A 17,111-nucleotide genomic window follows, 5' to 3' on the forward strand; every position below is an offset into this window, starting at 1 on the left:
TGGGGAAGAGCAGATCCCCCACCCTGGCTGGTCCCTCCAGTGCCTGTAGCAAGAAGCTGTTCCTGATGCCCTCCCAAAATCCTGGACTGCTCCTGTCCTGCCCCCTTGCCAGCAGATGCCAGGAGGTTTGATGAGCTGGCTGGCAAAGCTGCTCTGCCTTCCTGACTCTTGTGTGTTGGCCCTGGTGTTTAGTTGAATCCAGGCTAAAGGACAGAGCAGGCCAAGTCCACCGGAAAGCTGTGACCACCTCCGTGCTGTGTTCTCTGAGCCCCAGGGACTGTGCCAAGGTAAGGAGCTGTGCCCTTGCTGGGACTCCTGTCCGTGGCACCAGCAGGGCACTGCTGTGAGCCAAAGGACCCTGCAGCAGTGGGGCTGGCGTGCCCTCAGCTCTCTGGGGAGAGGGTTCCTGCCATCCTTGAGCAGGGATAGCACGAGGGCTGCACTCCAGTGGCCCAGCAGCAGCTTCAGCCCCAGCAGGAGCTCCAGTGCTCCTGGCCACCAGCAAGTCCCTGGTTCTTGGTGGGGCCAGCAGCCTGTGCCCATGAGCCCTCCTCCCCCAGCAGGAGGGCCCTCTCTGCTCATCCTCTGCCATGCAGGGACTGCAGGCACTGCTGCCAGCTTTGCTGTGGGCACTGCTGTCAGCAGTGGTGGGCACGTCTGGCCAGGGCCGCTCGAGCTGCTCAGCCAAGCAGCACCATCAGGGCACTCAGCGCAACGTGTCTTCCTTCCTTGCTGCCATAGGCCTTTGGAAAATACCTGCAGTCCCACGAGAGGACAGATGTCATCCTCGTGGCCATCGAGGCATTGGGAGATGCCAGCATCCTCGACCAGCAGGTGCCCAGCAGCCTGCTGGATGTGGCCTTGGAGGACCCGGATGTCTGGCTGACAGATGTAAGTGGGCTGTGGCTGCATTGTCGTGCCCTTCAGCCCTCTTGGGCCTTGTTCCTCCCTGCATCCCTCCCTCCCAAGCACAGGTGACTCGGGCCCCCCAAGCCACCTCAAGGCAGCAGAGAGGAATGGGAAGGGCAACTGAGCACATGGCTGCACTCCGGGGGCAGTGCCATCCTCACCTGTATTCCCTGCAGGCACCCAAGATAGTCAGCAGCATCCTTGAGAGCCTGCCATACTGCAGCACACAGGCAGCGTGGGAGAAAGCGGAGTCACTGCTTCGCCTGATGACCAACCTGTACCCCACCACAGTGGTCATCCTCCTGTGCAAGGCGGCTCTTCAAGGAGACAGGTACTGGCCCTGATGGCCTGGAGGGTGGGCTTGTTCCCTGTGGGGAGAGGGACCCCGAGACTCTCTGGCTGCCAGAGCCAAGGAATGCTGCAGGACAGCCTGCAGAGTCGGGCCCTCCATCCCCCCATGCTTTCCAGCCCTGCTTCACAGCAGCCAAAGCTGGCCCAGCCAGCCCAGAGCCAGCACGGTGCTCCAGCCCCACGGGGAACACGCCCTCAGCCCCGTCCTGCCCGCGCGGGCAGGGCCCCCGGGGACGCGCAGCCAGGGCTCCAAGGGGCAGGTTCTGGGGGGCTGCTCCAGGCCACAGCCCTGTGGCTGAGGCAGCCCTGCTGACAGTGCTCTGCCTTCTCTGCCTTCCAGCACTGCGCCGGAGCTGTGGGAGCTGATGTCCTCCATGCCGGAGACGCTGGCCAAGATCTTGGAGGGCTTTGCCAACCTGCTGCACAGACAGTGCTTCCGCTGCTCCGCAGAAGGCCCCTGCACCCAGCCCATGGCTGTGAGTGACCACCAAAGGCCCTGGTCCCCTCCCACCAGCCCTGCAGGCTCTGCCAGCCCCTCACGGCTCTGTTTGCTCCTGCAGTTGTCCTCCAGGAAGGCTGAGTGGGAGGAGTTGGCTGAGGAGCCTGACATCGAGAACCATCAGGGCTGTCCAAACGTGAGGACGGCCAGGCTGCTGCTGGAAGGGCTCGTCGGGCTGTCACAGAGAGCCGAGATGGTGAGCAGGGCGGTGTCAGGGGCAGCCCTGTCGGCAAACGGGGGCTGGGGCTGGGTGGAAAGCAGTGGCTTGGCCTGGCCTGGGACTCACAATGTGGGGTGACTGCTCCAAACGCCCTCCCTGCCATGGTGGGGCCTGGGGTGGCTGCCTGAGGAGCTTTCCAGGCACGACCCTCTTCATCCAATGGACATTCTCTTCTCTCTACAGGCAAGAAACATTGAACTCTTCCTGCCGGGCATGATAAAGATCCTGCAAGTTGGCAGTGAAGACGCCAAGATGAAGATCCTGCTGGCCTTGCAAAATGTTCTGCGTCAGCTGAAGAAGACCAAGGCCAGCTTCATCGCTGTGCAGCTTGTGGGGAGGCTCCTGCCCCTCTTTGACTCGGTAAGGCTGATGTGGAGCCTGAACCCCTCAGATGGGCACTGGGCAATGACAGCTGCCCTGCAGCCCAGCCCTGCGAGCAGCACTTGGAGCCAGCTCCACTCCCCTGGGCTCTCCTGGGATGGCTTCTGGGCTGTGCAGCCCAGTGCTGCTTCTTCTGGGATGTGAGGCCGGAGCCGTTGCCCTCCCCGCAGCCAAGATCACGGCCCTCTGCACTGTGGGCAGGGAGCTGCTGCTTGCAAAGCTCCCTTTTCCTGCTTCCTGCCAGGAGTGCAGCGAGCTGCGAGAGCTCTCCATCCGCATGCTCACAGAGCTGCTGCAGTTGGTGGTCCGCAGGGATGAGAAGAGGATGAGGAAGGAGGTGTGGCGAGCACTGGTGCCTCTCCTCTTCCGCATGAGCGACCAGGTCCCCAGCGTGGCCAAGGTACAGCGCTGAAGGCTGAGCCCTGACACACAGAGGGCTGAGCTGACACCCCCAGGGCTCCTGGGCATCGGGGCAAGGGCAGCTGACAGCGGGCAGCGCTCCCCCAGCACAGCCCGTGGGAAGGTCCGTGCGGAGCCAGCGCCAGCAGGGCCAGAGAAGCTGGCACGGCCCTGTGCAGCACCTGCCCTGCCTGCTCCTGCAGGGCTCAGCAGCAGCCCGTGACCACCATGGCCTGAGCAGGGGCATCCCCACAGGCTGTGTTGGAGGCCAGGCCTTTGAACCTCCACGCCTGTCCCCCAGGGCTGTCCCCAAAAGACTCCCACACATTTGGGCTAGGGCATGTCCCAGCTTCCTAAAGGCAGGATCCCCCAGGAACAAAGCCGAGATGTCTCCTTGCCCAGGCCCCCAGGCCATCTCTCAGCTCATGCTGTCCTGCAGGCCTCCAGGGAAGCCCTTCTTGCTGCCGCCGAGCTGCTGAAGTGGAAGACGCTCAAGCACCTGCTGCAGAGAGAGCGGCTGTGGGAGCTTGGAGCGTGCTTGGTAAGGACAAGCTGAGGGGCCCGGGCTGGGGGAGGGCTGCTCCCATCCCATGTCTGGGCTGGGGGCTCTGCAGCTGGGCAGAGCCTGGAGCTGCATCCCTGTTGCTGCCCTCAAGAACAGAGCCCCAGGGGCTCTTCTGCTGGCCCCTGTCCCCTCCCTGTAGCCAACAGGAGGGGAGGCCTCTCCATCTCAGGGGGTGCAGGCAGGAGGCACTGCTCCAGCCAACTGCCCCAGTGACAGCCCTGGAGAGACATGCCTTGTTCTCTCTGCAGCTTCAGAACAGCAGGAGCAGGGCTGAAGACTTCATCCATCAGAGCCTGCCCTACCTGCAGGACCCTCAGGCCAACGTGCGCCTGGCGGCCGTCAGGTTCATCGGTGAGTGCCAGCCCCTGCAGTCCCTCTGGGGCAGCCTGGCCCCTGTGCCACTGCTGCCCCAGCAACGAGGGGCAGTCCTGGGGCTGCCCCAGCCCCGGCCACCCCGGGCAGGGCCTTGCCTCCCTCTACCAGCCCTGCCCACGCAGCGGGGCTTGGTGACCGCCTTGCTCAGTCCCACTGCCCTGAGCTTCTGGGGACTCCTGGGCTCAACCCTGCTGAGGGGGAGGAGGGTAGGTCTGGGGACCCTGCTGTTGGGAGCAGGCTGGGGAGCAGGGGCTAATGGAGCTCTGTGCCCAGGACTCATCACACGGTGCCTGAGGGAGCAGACCACAGAGAGTCAGGCTGACATCCTGAGCGGTGAGTGGGGAGCGCGGTCTGTCGGGAATCCAGAGGCCCTCTGCAGACATGGGGTTTTATCTGGGCTCTGTTTCTCTCCGTCACAGCACTTCAGCCCTTGGAGAGAGACTGGGACATCTCTGTCAGCTCCCTGGCAGCTCGGACAGCCTCCATTCTGAGGAGTCCTTTCGTGCAGCAAAGACCAAGAGGCCTCCTGCGAGCACTGCGCTGCTGCTGGCCGTGAGCCCGGCAGAGGTGCAGCTTGCCTTGGCTAAAGGACTGGGGCTGAATAAAGCTGCAACAACGTGCCCAAAGCCCTGGTGTCCTTCAGCTGCGCGGTGCTGAGTGTGCCGAGCCGACCGTGTCCTTCCTGGGCTGTCCCGCAGGCAGCGGGACGCTCCCCCCTCAGCACCCCTGGCCCCAGGCTTGTGGGAGCTGAGCCCTGGCTGGGGCTTTCCCTGGGAGAAGCCACCTTGGCTAAAGGACAAGCTACTGCCTGAGCCTTCTCACCCCATTTCAGGGCCACTGCAATGTCACCCTGCCTTCTGCCGGTGTGAAGCTATTCCCCTTGTCCTGTCACTCTAGGCCCTCGTCCAAAATCCCTCTCCAGCTCCCTTGGAGCCTCTTTTTGGCACTGGAAGGGGCTGCAAGGTCACCCCAAAACCTTCTCTTCTCCAACCTGGGCAGCCACAGTTATCCCTGTGTCCCCACACGGTGCCCTACTCTGTGACCCCTGTGTCCTCCCAGGCCCAGCACCCCAGGAGGTGGCACAGCAGCAGGCCCTGTGCTGCAGCTACCACAGGACCAGGAGGTCACCCGGAGACATTGCCAGACTCCAGATTGTCCCACATCATGACCACTGCCTTCAAACTTCCCCCACAGCAGCTTGGGCTTCCTCCCCTCCCTGAGTCCATCCCCCCGGGCCTGCTGAGGTGGCATTTTGGGGGCAATCATGCTTATTTTGGGCAGTGGGATGTGTCAACAGCTCTGGGAGATGGAGGGTGGCAGGTCTGGGGGGGATTTGGGCTGAGTGTGGCTGCAGGGGTTGGCTGTCTCCCTGAGGGAATGTCACAACTGCAGGACCCAAATCCCCCACTTTCCCCAAACTTCAGGCACAGAGCCCTTTAGTTTTCTGCAGGGGGCCTCAAATTTCATTCCTGATATCCCAAACCATCCCCACAGGACTTGAATTGTAGCTGCAGAGTTCCACGTTTCCTTGGTGGACTCCAAATTGCATCTCTGGTACTCCAAAATGCCCCACTGAGCCCTGCATTGCAGCTGTGCGGCCTCAAAGGGTCTCCGGTGGACCCCCTAGGCATAGAAGGATGGAATCATGAAGGAACGCTCAGCCCTGAGTGGGCTGCAGAGGATCCCAGAGCTCCTGGGAAGTGCTGGGGCTCCAGAACTTGAAGCTGGAAATGAGTGAAGAGCTCTGTATTACACTTGTGGCATGGAAAGCCCTGGCAGGGTGGTTTCTACTGGGGGGCCTGGGGTGCACTGAAGGCCTCAGGAGGCTTTGTGTGTGATCATGAGGAAGCTTTTCCTGATGGAAATGGTTGTCAGGCATTGGAAGGGGCTGCCCGGAGAGCTGGTGGAATCCCCATCCCTGGAGGTATCCAAGACAAGACTGGACATGGCACTCCCTCAGTGCTCTGCTCTAGTGGACAAGGTGGGGATGGGTGCAAGTTGGGACTCGATGATTTTGCAGGTCTTTGCCAACCTAAATGGTTCTGTGATTGTATGATCTGACCTGAAGACAGTTGCAGGGCAGGTGGAGGAGTCCTGTGGTGGGACTGTGGCCAAGAGGCCTCTCCTGGCTGCAGAAGAGCAAACCGTGGGCTTTTGTGTCCCTCGAGGGTCAAGGGAGGGCTCGTGAGGTTCCAAGGAAGGGTGAGGGAGGGGGGTGAAGGGGTACTGCGGGGATCAGGGGACAAACTGTGGCCTCTGGAGCACATCAAAAGTGCCTTAGGGTGCTGAGGGGGCAAACGGCCCAGGCTGAGGCAGCCCCAGCACAAGAGAGGGTTCAGAGAGGACTTGTGGGATGAGAAGAGTTCTAGGCCTGGAGGGCCCGGAAGGGAAAATGAACAAGTCCTGAGGGGACAGGATGGAAATTCAAAGTGGGGGACTCTTTGCCAAGATAGCCTTGCCCACGTCTTTCCTGGACTGCCAGTTGTCCCCACTGGCTGTCCCCAGGCAGCGTGGATGCCCACACCAGCCCCCCAGGGCCGAGCGGGGCTCTGAAGGTGCCTGAGCGAGGTCACACTGGGCAGGAGCTCCAGAGCACCTCTGGGGCTGTCAGAGAGGGGCTGTTCCAGGGCCTTTTGGGCTTCTGGGGGCTTCTTTGGTCTGATTCTGTAGAAGAGACACAGAACTGAGGCAAGAACAGCAGGACTACAGCTCCTGGCCCCTCAGATGGACCAATGCGGCCGCTCAGCTGGGCTGTGCCAGTAGATGACAGCTCCCAGCTTGCTGAGGATCCCGGCCCTTCCAGCTGGATCCCCCTGGGTGCCATCCTCCCCCCTTCAGCCCTAAGTACCCCCAGGACTCCACCAGCCTGGCAGGGCCACTCAGCCACCCCTGGGGCAGCTCAGGGTGCCACGCAGGGGCCTGGGGTGCAGCAAAGGCCTTGGGAGGGCTCCTGAGCAGCCTGGTGCTGGAAGAGCTGTTGAGTGGGGAAAAGCTCTTGCTGGTCAGTGGGAGAAAGAGAAAAGGTGACAAAAGCCATGGTTTCTTTTAAGCTTGAGCAAATGTTATGCATTTAATGTGACTGAAGGGCTCTGAGGCCAGGCTCTGTGCTGTGGGGACAGGAAAGGGATGTCCTGGGGGCACGCAGGGCTGTCTGAACATGGAGCTTCTTGGGATGTCCCAAGCAGACATGAGAGCAAAGTGGGGCCTGGAGACACTCTGAGGGCAGCTGAGTGCCAAGGGCTGAGGCAGGCCTGTGTCCCCAGGGACACCCTGCCTGTTCCAACCTGCGTGGTGGCTCCCTGGGACCCGTTGCTGGGGGCAGGTGCCATGTCAACAAGCACTGGAACCTGTGGCTAGCGGCCGGCAGCGTGTCACAGACGGGCCCTTTGTGACACCCACTGCAGCAGGTGTGCTCAGCACGGCTGTGGCCCACGGTGGGTCAGTGTCCGTCAGGACGGCGACCGGACAGGAGAGGAGTGCGGTGCTGGCGAGAAGCCCCCGACTGCAGTTCACGTCTTGTCCACGACCCGTGGTGGCCCCGTGGGAACTTGGCGTTTTGCTGAGGCGTTTTGCCGAAGCATTTTTGCCTGAGGTGTTTGGGCCAAGGCCTTTTGGCCGAGGTGCTTTGCCTGAGGCACTTTGCCTTGGCCTTTTGGCTGAGGCACTTTGCCTTGGTCTTATGGCTGAGGCCTTTTGCTGAGGCCTTTTGGCTGAGGCACTTTGCCTGAGGCGATTTGGCCACGGCATTTTTCCCGAGGGTGTTCGACTCCACCATTCGGACGCCCTCCGTAGGCAGGCTCCCCTGTGTTCTTTGATTCACAGGATGGAGAAGAGACCCCCCGCCTGCCCCAGGCAGGCCTGGATGGAAGACAGCTCTTCCCAGGAGAGCCGCTCTCCAGGTCTGCAGCTTCCGTCCTCCTGTGAGGTGACCACCATGCAGCCCCTCAAGCTGGGTGAGTGAGGGGCCCTGTGGGGCTGGGCAGGGCTGGGGCCCACCAGCACACCCTGTAGCACACCGGGATCCCACTTTCCTGGCCAGCTGACAATGAGGGTCCCGGGGGTCAGCCATGATGTTGCCTGAAAGCTGGGACTGCTCAGGGCTGGAGCGTGGCCCCAGCACAGCCTCTCCCAAAGAAGTCATGTGTAGGTTTGGACCTGGCTTCCTGCCAAGTCCCCGAGACCCAGTGAAAAAGCTTACTTCCCAGAGAGAAAAAAAAAGACAAATAGCAGAGCTAGAGCAAAAATATAGATGTACATATATCACAGTTATATCCAGTAAGAATACTCATCACGGCTGGGCTTCGCAAATGAAGATTTGGGGAGGGCACTACCCAAGTTTGTTGCAAGAGTGTTGGTGGCTGAAAAGGCCAATATGAGATAGACATGTCCTGTTGCAAAAGGTACAGCAGAAAGACTCCTTAGGTGGTATATTCTGCAGGACACGGTTCTTTCTGCGTTGTCTTTTCTCCTCAAGGGTGATCCTGCGTGCATTCTCAAAAGCATCAGCAGCGTTATAGATGTTGTGTCTCCAGGCCTCCCGACTGGAGGCCAGAGTAGACCAGTTATGGTGATCAATATGGCCAAGGCTGAGATGTTGTTTCAGGGAGTCCTTGTATCTTCTCTTTGGGGCTCCTCTCTTGCGGCAGCTGGTGGCAAGTTCACCATAAAGCAGGATCTTAGGGAGGCAGTGGTTGGTCCTTCATGCTGGAGACGTGCCCTGCCCAGCGCAGCTGTGTTCTCAGCAACATGGCCTCAATGCTTGTGACTGCTGCTTGTTCTAGAACAGATGTATTGGTCACATAATCTGACCAGTGGATGTTTAGGATTGTGCAGAGGCAGCATTGATGGAAGCGTTCCAGGAGTCACAGCTGGTGGTGGTAGATGACCCATGATTCAGATCCGTAGAAGAGAGTAGACAGCACTGTGGCTCTGTAAACACTGATCTCTGTACTTTTCTTCAGGTATTTGTTTCGCCAAACTCTTTTATGAAGCTTTCCAAAAGCACTTTATGCCTTTGCTAACCTGTTGTCTATCTCCCCATCAATCTTACCATCCGAGGAGATGAGGCTACCTAGGTATGCTGGGTTGTATCTGCTCCCAAATCACAGCCAGGGACAGTTTCACAAAGGTGCAGAAGGAGGGTTGGATGTACAATTGAAGAGCTGAGTTCAAGGAATGTGGATGCATTTTTCTGGTGCTGGTTGAGCAGCCTGGGTCCATGAGAGTGATGACAAAATAACTTTGCTCCTGCAGGATTCTGTGTGTGGAATGTGTGAAATGTGGTTGTTCTTCTGGTAGGATAAGAAGTTTTGCCTTCATTGCTGTATCTAAAACAGGGTCTGGGGCTTGTGTAAACTTCAGTGAAATCCAAACTGAATCCATCAGGCTCCATGAAACCATCCCACCTTCACCCTGCTGGAGTCTGTCCAGGTGCTCTGGGGCTGTGGCATGGTGTCATCCAGGGAGAATTTGAGCAATAAGGAACTGGGCTACAAGGCAGGTTTACAAAGAGTTTTACAAAACTGCCCCCCCTCCACAAAACCTCAGAAAATAAGTTTGTCATCTGTTACCAGAAGAATCCCTGAAAACACCCTTTGTGCCACTCTGTGAACACCAAAATAATGGAATGGAGTGGACCTGCACCGTAAGTAAATCAGAGATTGTTTATAGGAATCCCCAAATCAGGAGAAAATCCAGATCCCTCATCTGTGGTAAAATGTCCTGTGAGCAGGACTGAAATGTGCTGCACACACACGTGTTAGAGCACATCATGGAAATAGGGGAGATTGGAAAACGGTTTTCAGATTTAATAACATTTCAGTTCTAATAGCTCATTTAAAACTTGAATAAAAATGTGTAAATCCAAGGAGCTTCCCTTAAAAAAATAATTAAAACGTTACTTTTCTAGGTTTTTTTTTATTCTGTCTTATCTAGGTTTTGTAGAGGACTCAGATGTGAATATTCAATCTGCTACCTGTGACAATGCCTGACTTCACTTACAATATTTTTAATAGTTATACACTGTTTAATCTCATTCTCATACCTGTGATCTTAGACTTGTGTGACTCTGCTGTTGTTTGTAACAGAGAATTTCCTCTGACTTCCCTGTGAGAGCTCTCCATGGAATGATGAACAGTAGTAATAATATTAATCATTTATAGAGTGCTTTATATGTTTGAAATACAGGATAATCTTTAAATGAGCTCAGCTTTGCTCTCAGATATGTGAGGGAACTCTTCATTGGTTTGAAAAAAATTGTTACCTGACATGCAATTTTCCTTTATTTTCTAGTCTTACTGGGTGTTTTGGAAAGGGTTTCCTTATTTTTGTAGGGCAGAATATTGTCTTATCTTAAGTTTGAGATCTTAAAAGGTTGCAAAGGACATGGAGGTTGCTGTGGTGTCCTCTGATGGTTTCAACTGATAAACTCAATGTTTCCAATCCTTTTATCTTTGAGAGGACTGCAGGCCTTGCTGGAAAGCAGGTGTTACTGCAGGTGACTTTTTCTGCTGTATGCAATGAGTTAGCTTATAAACTCCTAAGGTGAGCATTTTTCTGGTGAATTCAGAAATTTTTACCAGTGTATCATAGGCACAAGAATTAACACTAATGTTTGGAATCTGCAGTTATCCCACAACTTTTCTAGAAGATCAGTAATTTCTGAGAGCTGGCTCCTGTTTGCAGTATAGAGCAGTCAGCTCTGCAACTGCAGGGTTGCTTCATGTTTGTTTATTTTCCAAGATTTACAGGTACCATAAACTGTTGCCAAAAGCAGGAGAAATGATGAATAATATTTTTTCTCCCCAATAGCCAGAGTTTCATGTGTGTGTGTTGTTGCTAAAACCAGCAAGTCTTCTTCTGAGTAGGAATAAGACTTAGTTCCTAAAGACTGAATTGTAGCAGACACAAGGTCTAATATTTGTTCTTCTCCCCACTTTCTTGCTTTTTCATGACAGATAATGCTCATTATTCTGTGGTAAATGATACTCAGATGTTCTGCAGCAGCAGGAAATTCAATGTGTGGGTACCATTAAAGGCCTGATTCCATTTTCTCACTACACAGTGCAAGTGAATGCATCCAACAGCCAGGGCAGCTTGATAAGTGATGCTGTAACAATTGTCAGGCCTCCAGGAGGTGAGTAGGAAAAAGTGCTTTTTCTGTGCATGGAACAATTCCACAAACACTCTGTTGAACAAAATGTGATTTATTTTCTCAACTGAGGACTGGAAGTTCAGAAGAATATGTTTGCATTAGTAGTTCTTACGAACAAAATTGTCCTTTTTGGCTTCTAATTTGTCACATGGTTAACTTTAGGAACCAGAGAATGAAAACAGTTGTATAGTTAACATATTGTGAAGGTGAGAGGTGTATCATGTACTTCATTTTTTTCCTGTGAATGGTGATGTGCTCTATCAGGGACAGCTGATCTAGTCCAAGAATAGAGAGATTCACCTGCATTTTGGAACCTGTTTTAGAATAGAAGTTGGAAGTGCTGACAAGGAGCACTTACTGGATAGATTTAGAGAATTTGTTTAATAATAGTAACATAAACTACTGGCAATATATTGAGCCAGAATCCACCAGGTTCTTTAGTTGTAAGAAAGTCAGTTCCAATGTGCTGATTTACAGTGACTGAGGCTCTAAACCCCTCTGGCTGTTCTCTTCATAACAATTGGAAATGAGAGAATTGAGCAAATACACCCTGAACACTGTGAGTGTTTTGTTCTGTGGTTTTGTTTTGGTTGGTTGTTGGTTTGGTTTTTTATTTTTCAAGAAAGCTTTTCCATTTCTAGCTGGTGTAGGTGTGTCCCTTTCGCATTCCCTTTGCATGGACATCCTGGAGAATTAGCTTTGGTTGAATAAATGCCAATGGAAACAATTAATTTAAGGCAGTTTTGAATTCTAATGTGAGAGCCCAACAACTCTTGATCTTGAGAGATGTGTAGGTGTAGCTGTTGAGTAAGAATAGTGTAGAGTGACATACATACCATTTTAAAGGAAAAGAAAAACAAAAACAAAGAAAAGAGAAATCCCACAAACCTTACAGCTCAAAATACAGTTAAACTTGAAACAGTTTACTTGCAAACAGATGGATTAGGTTTGGGTCCAAACCAGCAGAAAGACTTCAGGAAAGTGAGTAAATCCAATACAGAGTTTGTGTGACAGATCACTGAGAAATAAGGAAAAGGTCAATTTCCAGCACATTTTATACTTTTCCAATTTTATTGTCAAGTTGCACCTAATATTAACAAATAGACTTTGTTATAGAATAATAAAACTGCATCTGAGTTTCACTGCTCATTTAAGACTGAGCAGTAAGACAATGTTATTTCTAATTCCAGTGCCACATTTTAATTTTGCACTGCAAAATTTGGTAGTGAAAATTTTACCAAATGACAAAGTAAAGGATCTTTAAAGATAAGCAAGGGTGTGCAGAGGTTTATGACAGCCATTCAGATGGACTTTCTTTCATCATTAGATTGTTGTTGATTACAATTAGAAAACTTACAGCTTTGAAATGATCTTTTTTATGACCTTGTGGTAGTTTAAAAGCAATACCTCATTGGTTAAATAGGTTTTAGTTCGTGCTTCCTTTTAGTTAATGCTTTGAAAACGTGTTATCCTGATTTACACATAAAATCCTGCTGAAAAGCACGTGGCATTCCCTAGGATATGTGTGTTTAACTAGAATTAAATTAGCAGTGTTTAAAGAAATCTTCCATACTAGGACAATGTCTGTTTGCTTTACTGTGATGTTTATTACAATGACTCTTTAAATGCTCTACAATTCCATTGCATGGTAAATTATGAGTGTAATGGTGATTTTACACTGGGCTGTAATCAGTGCCTTCACACTTTGTAAATCATTCAATGAAATCTGGGTGCCACTAAAATAAGAAGAAATTTTATTTTTTACTTCAGCAGCCAAGATTTCACTTAGACAGAAGTTTTGTTTGATCAAAGAGTGAGAGAGATCTCATCAGGTACAAAATCACAGCCTTTTAATGAGTGTGAACATGGAGCATTCTCTTTTCAAGGATAAGAAAAACAATGCTGTTCCAGAAATTTCCATTGTGGGGAGTACTTGATGGAACTGGATGGAAGATTGTACAAAAGGGAGAGTGACAGAGGACAAAGGAGTATTCCATTGTGAAGTTACTGCTGATCACTGTTTTACAATTATGAGACAATTTTTTTTCCAACATGCATTTCTTTATTTACACTGTATATACTTATTTACAGTTAAAAATTTCTCTGTGGGATTTTTCTCTGTAGTTTCGAAAATGAATTTTAAAAATCTGAAATTTTATATCTGAATTCTTGAAACTCTTTGCATAATTAAAGTATTTTTCCTTCATATAGCTTGTTTCCAACCAAACAGTAGCTTGGATACCACCTGAAAGGGGATATCCTTGTGCTGTAAGGAGTGGAAAATGTAAATCCCTGCAAAATTCTGAGATAATGAGACAAAAAGGCCACTGAGAGTGAAGAGAGAAAAGGAGAGAGAAAGGGAAGATACAGCAGTTTATTCTTTTCTATAGTAATGATATTTGCCAAACATACCTTAATGTCTGAGATTTCTGATGTTGTTTGTTGGCTTTTTTACTGTCATCAGGTGAGTGAATATGACCTTTATGCAAAATAAGACAAGATCACAATTTTTTTTTCAAACTAAAAATAACCTCTTAATTTTCAACTTGTGTTAAAGAAACCTTTTTCCAGAGTTCTCTGCTGCCTTGCCATATAATTGAAGTGAGGGAATGAAAAAGTGCCCAAATAAGTCAGTCATGCCAAAGTCAAGGAAATCAAGATTTGGCCTTCTACCTGCATTTTAGAGAAAAACTGTCACAGCTGTCTCCCAAATAACTTTGATAGAAGAAAGAAGAAAACTGGACTTGAGTTCAGTTTGTGTTCCTCTCAGGAGATGTCTTTCCTGACACTGTCCCTGCTCTTCTGCACTCCCAGGGAGCACTGGGACTTTGTTTTTCATGGTGATTTGCTCCCTTCTAGCCCAGTCTGCAGCCATTGGGATTTCTGTGTAATCAGAAGTTCTGCTCAGATTTAGTGAACAAGTGAGAAGCAGAACTGGCACACAAACTCTCTGTAGTCTGTAGCGTATTAATGAGTAAAATTCTCTCAGTTTTAAGCAGACAGTTGTGTTATTTATCATAGCAAATAAAGTAAAGAAGAATTAGTGAAAATGGGGCAATGCTTGTAATTCTTCTGCATATCTCTAAAATATTTCTTTGTGTGAACTCCTTTTCATCACTCCATAATTGTGTTACACTTATTTGCCTTTTCTGTGACTGTTTCAGAAGGAGGGTTTTTCTGTTCTTGTCTTCACAGCTCATAACTTTTATTCCTGGGATCAACTGTCTTCTCACATTTTTAAAAAAGCAGATTTTTATGATGTGGTAAGTATTAGTGAGCACAGTATGAGTGAAGTCTTGCCAGAGATTTCATTACTACTTCCTTACGTTCACATCCTAAATTTATAGCACTGTGTTGGCTTTTAAATTTATTCCTAAAGTCGTCTAGACTTTAGAGAAAAAAGAAAAAGAAGGAACAGGAAAAAATAAGAAAAAAAAAAAAAAAAAACCAAAAAGAAAGAACAAGAAAAAAAGAGGAAAAAAAAAGAGAAAGAAAAACGAAAAAAGAGGAATAAAAAAAGGAGGAATTAAAAAAGAAAGAAGCGAAAGAAAGAAAAAGGAGATAATAAAAGAAGACAGAAAAACTAAACCCCCAAAGGCCTATCCTTTCTCGCCGCAAGGACTACAACTCCCACAATGCACCGCGCGGGGCGGAAGCCCAAAGAGGGCGGGCAGGGGCCGTGGCCGCGCGCTGATTGGCTGCGGGGCGAGTTTCTAAGGACGATGCGCGCGCAGAGCGAGCGCCATTTTGTCCGCGTGGAAAGAAGTGCGGGAGAGGCGGCGTCCGCTGCGCTGAGCTGTGAGGGCTGGGGGGGCGGCGAGAGCGGGGTCTGGGGATCCGCTCGGGGGCTGCGGGGAGCGCGGCTGTGGGTGGAAAGGCTGGAGGGCTCGGGAGGGTTTAGCGCGGGGGTTCGGGGGTTCCCGGGGTCTTTGTGAGGGGTCCCTGAGGGGGTTCGGTGTCCTGAGGGGACTCAGGGAGGAGTTTGAAGGTCCCTGAGTGGGTTTGGGAGTCTCCAAGGGGGTTTTGGTTTCTGAGGAGATTTGGGGGGGTCCCAGGTGGGCTTTGGGGGTCTGTGAGGAGGTTTGGGGGTCCTGGGGGGCTTTTCGGGGACCTTTTAGGTAGTTTTGGGGTCTCTAGGGGGTTTACGGGGTCCCAGACTGTTTTGAGGGTCCCTGAGGGGGACTGGAGGTCCCTGAATAGGTTTGGGGGGTCCCAGATATGTTTTGCGTGTCACTGAGAAGGTTTGGGGGGTCCGAGGGCGGGATGAGGTCTCTGAGGGGATTTGAGGGGACCTGGAGAAGGTTTTGATGGGTCAAGGGAGGAATTTCAGGGGTTTTGAGGGGATTTTGGGAGGTCCCCTGAAGCCCAGCAGTGGGGTTCAGGGTGTCTCCCAGCCCCAAGGGGTCCTAGGGATGCCCCCCAAAATCCGGGTGGGGGGAGATGTACCACATCCTGGTAAGGGGATCCCAGTGCCCCCAGTATATCCCAATGACTTCCCAATGACCCTCAGTACAGCTTAATAACCCCCTCAGTAACCACCCAGTGTGTCCCAGTGACCTCCCACTGCCCCCCAGTATGGCCCAGTGATCCTCCAGTGAGCACCCAGTAACCCCCAGTATGGCCCAGTAACCTCCCAGTGTCTCCCCATGTGTCCTGGTAATCCCCCAGTAACTCTCCAGTTCTCTGCCAGTGATCCCCAGTGTACCCCAGTTCACCTCCAGTCCCTCCCAGTGTCCCTCAGTAACCCCCCAGTGCCCCCTGGTTCCCCCCAGTGTGTCCCAGTATGCCCCAGTAATCCCCCAGTGCCCCACAAAGCCCCCCGACTGTCCCCAGTGTGTCCCCAGATGCCCTTGACCTTTCTGTGAGCGTGGGGGGGGGCGTTTTTGTTGTCAGAGGGTCAAGGGGGGGGCTCCTGGGGTGAGAATTAGGGTTCGAGACATCAGAGATGGGGTTTGGGGACAGTGGGGAGGGGTTTGGGAACAGAGGAATTGGGGGTGTCAAGGGGGGAACTGGGGCTGTGAGGAGGCCCTGGAGACATTGGAGACACCAGGGGGGTCTTGGGGTGTCAAGGGGGGAACTGGGGACACCAAGAAGGTCTTGGGGACACCAGAGGGGGTCTCAGGACTCACCTGCTTGTGGTGCAGTCCCTCATGTCCCCCCCTGGCCCTTTTAACTCCTCCCAAATGTCTCTTAACCTCTATTTTCCCTTTAATCCTCTCCCCTCATAGATCACTTTGATGCCCCAGTGCCCCAAAACCTGTTTTAACTCCTGCAAATGCACCCAAAGCCCCCCAAGCCCCCCCAAATCCCCATCCAACCGCCCCCAGATCCCTTCAAATCTCCCCAGTGCCCCCTCGAATCCCTCCCAACCCCCCCAAAGAGGGATCACCCAGACCTTGGGACAGGAACACAGTGGGCTGTACTGGGGGCACTGGACTGTACTGGGAGGGCCCTGGGGGGGGCTCAGGTGTCCCACGAAAAGGTGGCCCAGCTCCAGGAGAGATCTGGGGATCAGTGAGGAGGTCCTGGTCTGTCCTGGTCTGTCCTGGTCTGTACTGGTCTGTACTGGTCTGTCCTGGTCTGTACCCCCAATCCCCAAAGCCCCTCCCCAGCTCCCCCAGGACCCTCCCAGACTCCAAAGCCCCCCAGGCCCCCCAGGCCCCTGACATGGTCCTGCTGCCCCTTGAGCATCTCCAACTCCTGCAGAACCAGGCATTTCATCAGCAAATGTGCAGGTGACACCAAGCTGGGGGTGTGTTGATGTGCTGGAAGGCAGGAGGGCTCTGCAGAGGGACCTGTGTGAGGAAAAGTGTGTCAGCAGGAGCAGGGAAGTGATTGTTGGGCTGGACTGAGCGCTGGTAAGGCCACCCCTGGAGTGCTGTGTCCAGCTCTGGGCCCTGAGTTGAGGAAGGCCCTGGAGGGGCTGGAGCAGGAGCAGGGAAGAGCAGCGAGGCTGGGGAAGGGAGTGGAGCACAAGTGGTGTGAGGAGAGGCTGAGGGAGCTGGGGGTGTTGAGGCTGGAGAAGAGGAGGCTCAGGGGAGACCTCCTGACTGTCTGCAAGTCCCTGCCAGGAGGTTGGAGCCAGGTGGGAGTGGGGCTGTTCTGCCAGGAAGCAACAGCAGGACAAGAGGGCTGGGTCTTGAGCTGTGCCAGGGGAGGTTTAGGTTGGATATTAGGAAGCAATTTTTTGCTGAGAGAGTCATCAGGCCTTGGAATGGGCTGGGCAGGGAGGGGGTGGAGTCAGCATCCCTGGAGGTGT

General features: G+C 52.6%; 1 protein-coding gene and 1 pseudogene across 1 annotated transcript in view; one reads left to right on the forward strand and one right to left on the reverse strand.

The window, feature by feature from the left end:
* Nucleotides 1-4,360, forward strand: part of LOC127474929 (maestro heat-like repeat family member 5) — an 86,153-nt gene extending 81,793 nt beyond the window's left edge. Inside the window, exon 5 of the mRNA XM_051796259.1 lies at nucleotides 4,119-4,360. Coding sequence (XP_051652219.1) covers nucleotides 4,119-4,255 — 137 coding nt within the window. The 3' untranslated portion in view covers nucleotides 4,256-4,360. The remainder of the gene's footprint in view (nucleotides 1-4,118) is intronic.
* The window catches only part of LOC127474809 (uncharacterized), a 1,721,191-nt pseudogene that overhangs the window by 556,313 nt on the left and 1,147,767 nt on the right, over nucleotides 1-17,111 (reverse strand).

The sequence above is a fragment of the Manacus candei genome, unplaced genomic scaffold, assembly GCF_025592945.1.
Source record: "Manacus candei isolate 608988 ecotype Guabito, Panama unplaced genomic scaffold, ASM2559294v1 h1tg000045l, whole genome shotgun sequence".
Lineage (NCBI taxonomy): Eukaryota > Metazoa > Chordata > Aves > Passeriformes > Pipridae > Manacus > Manacus candei.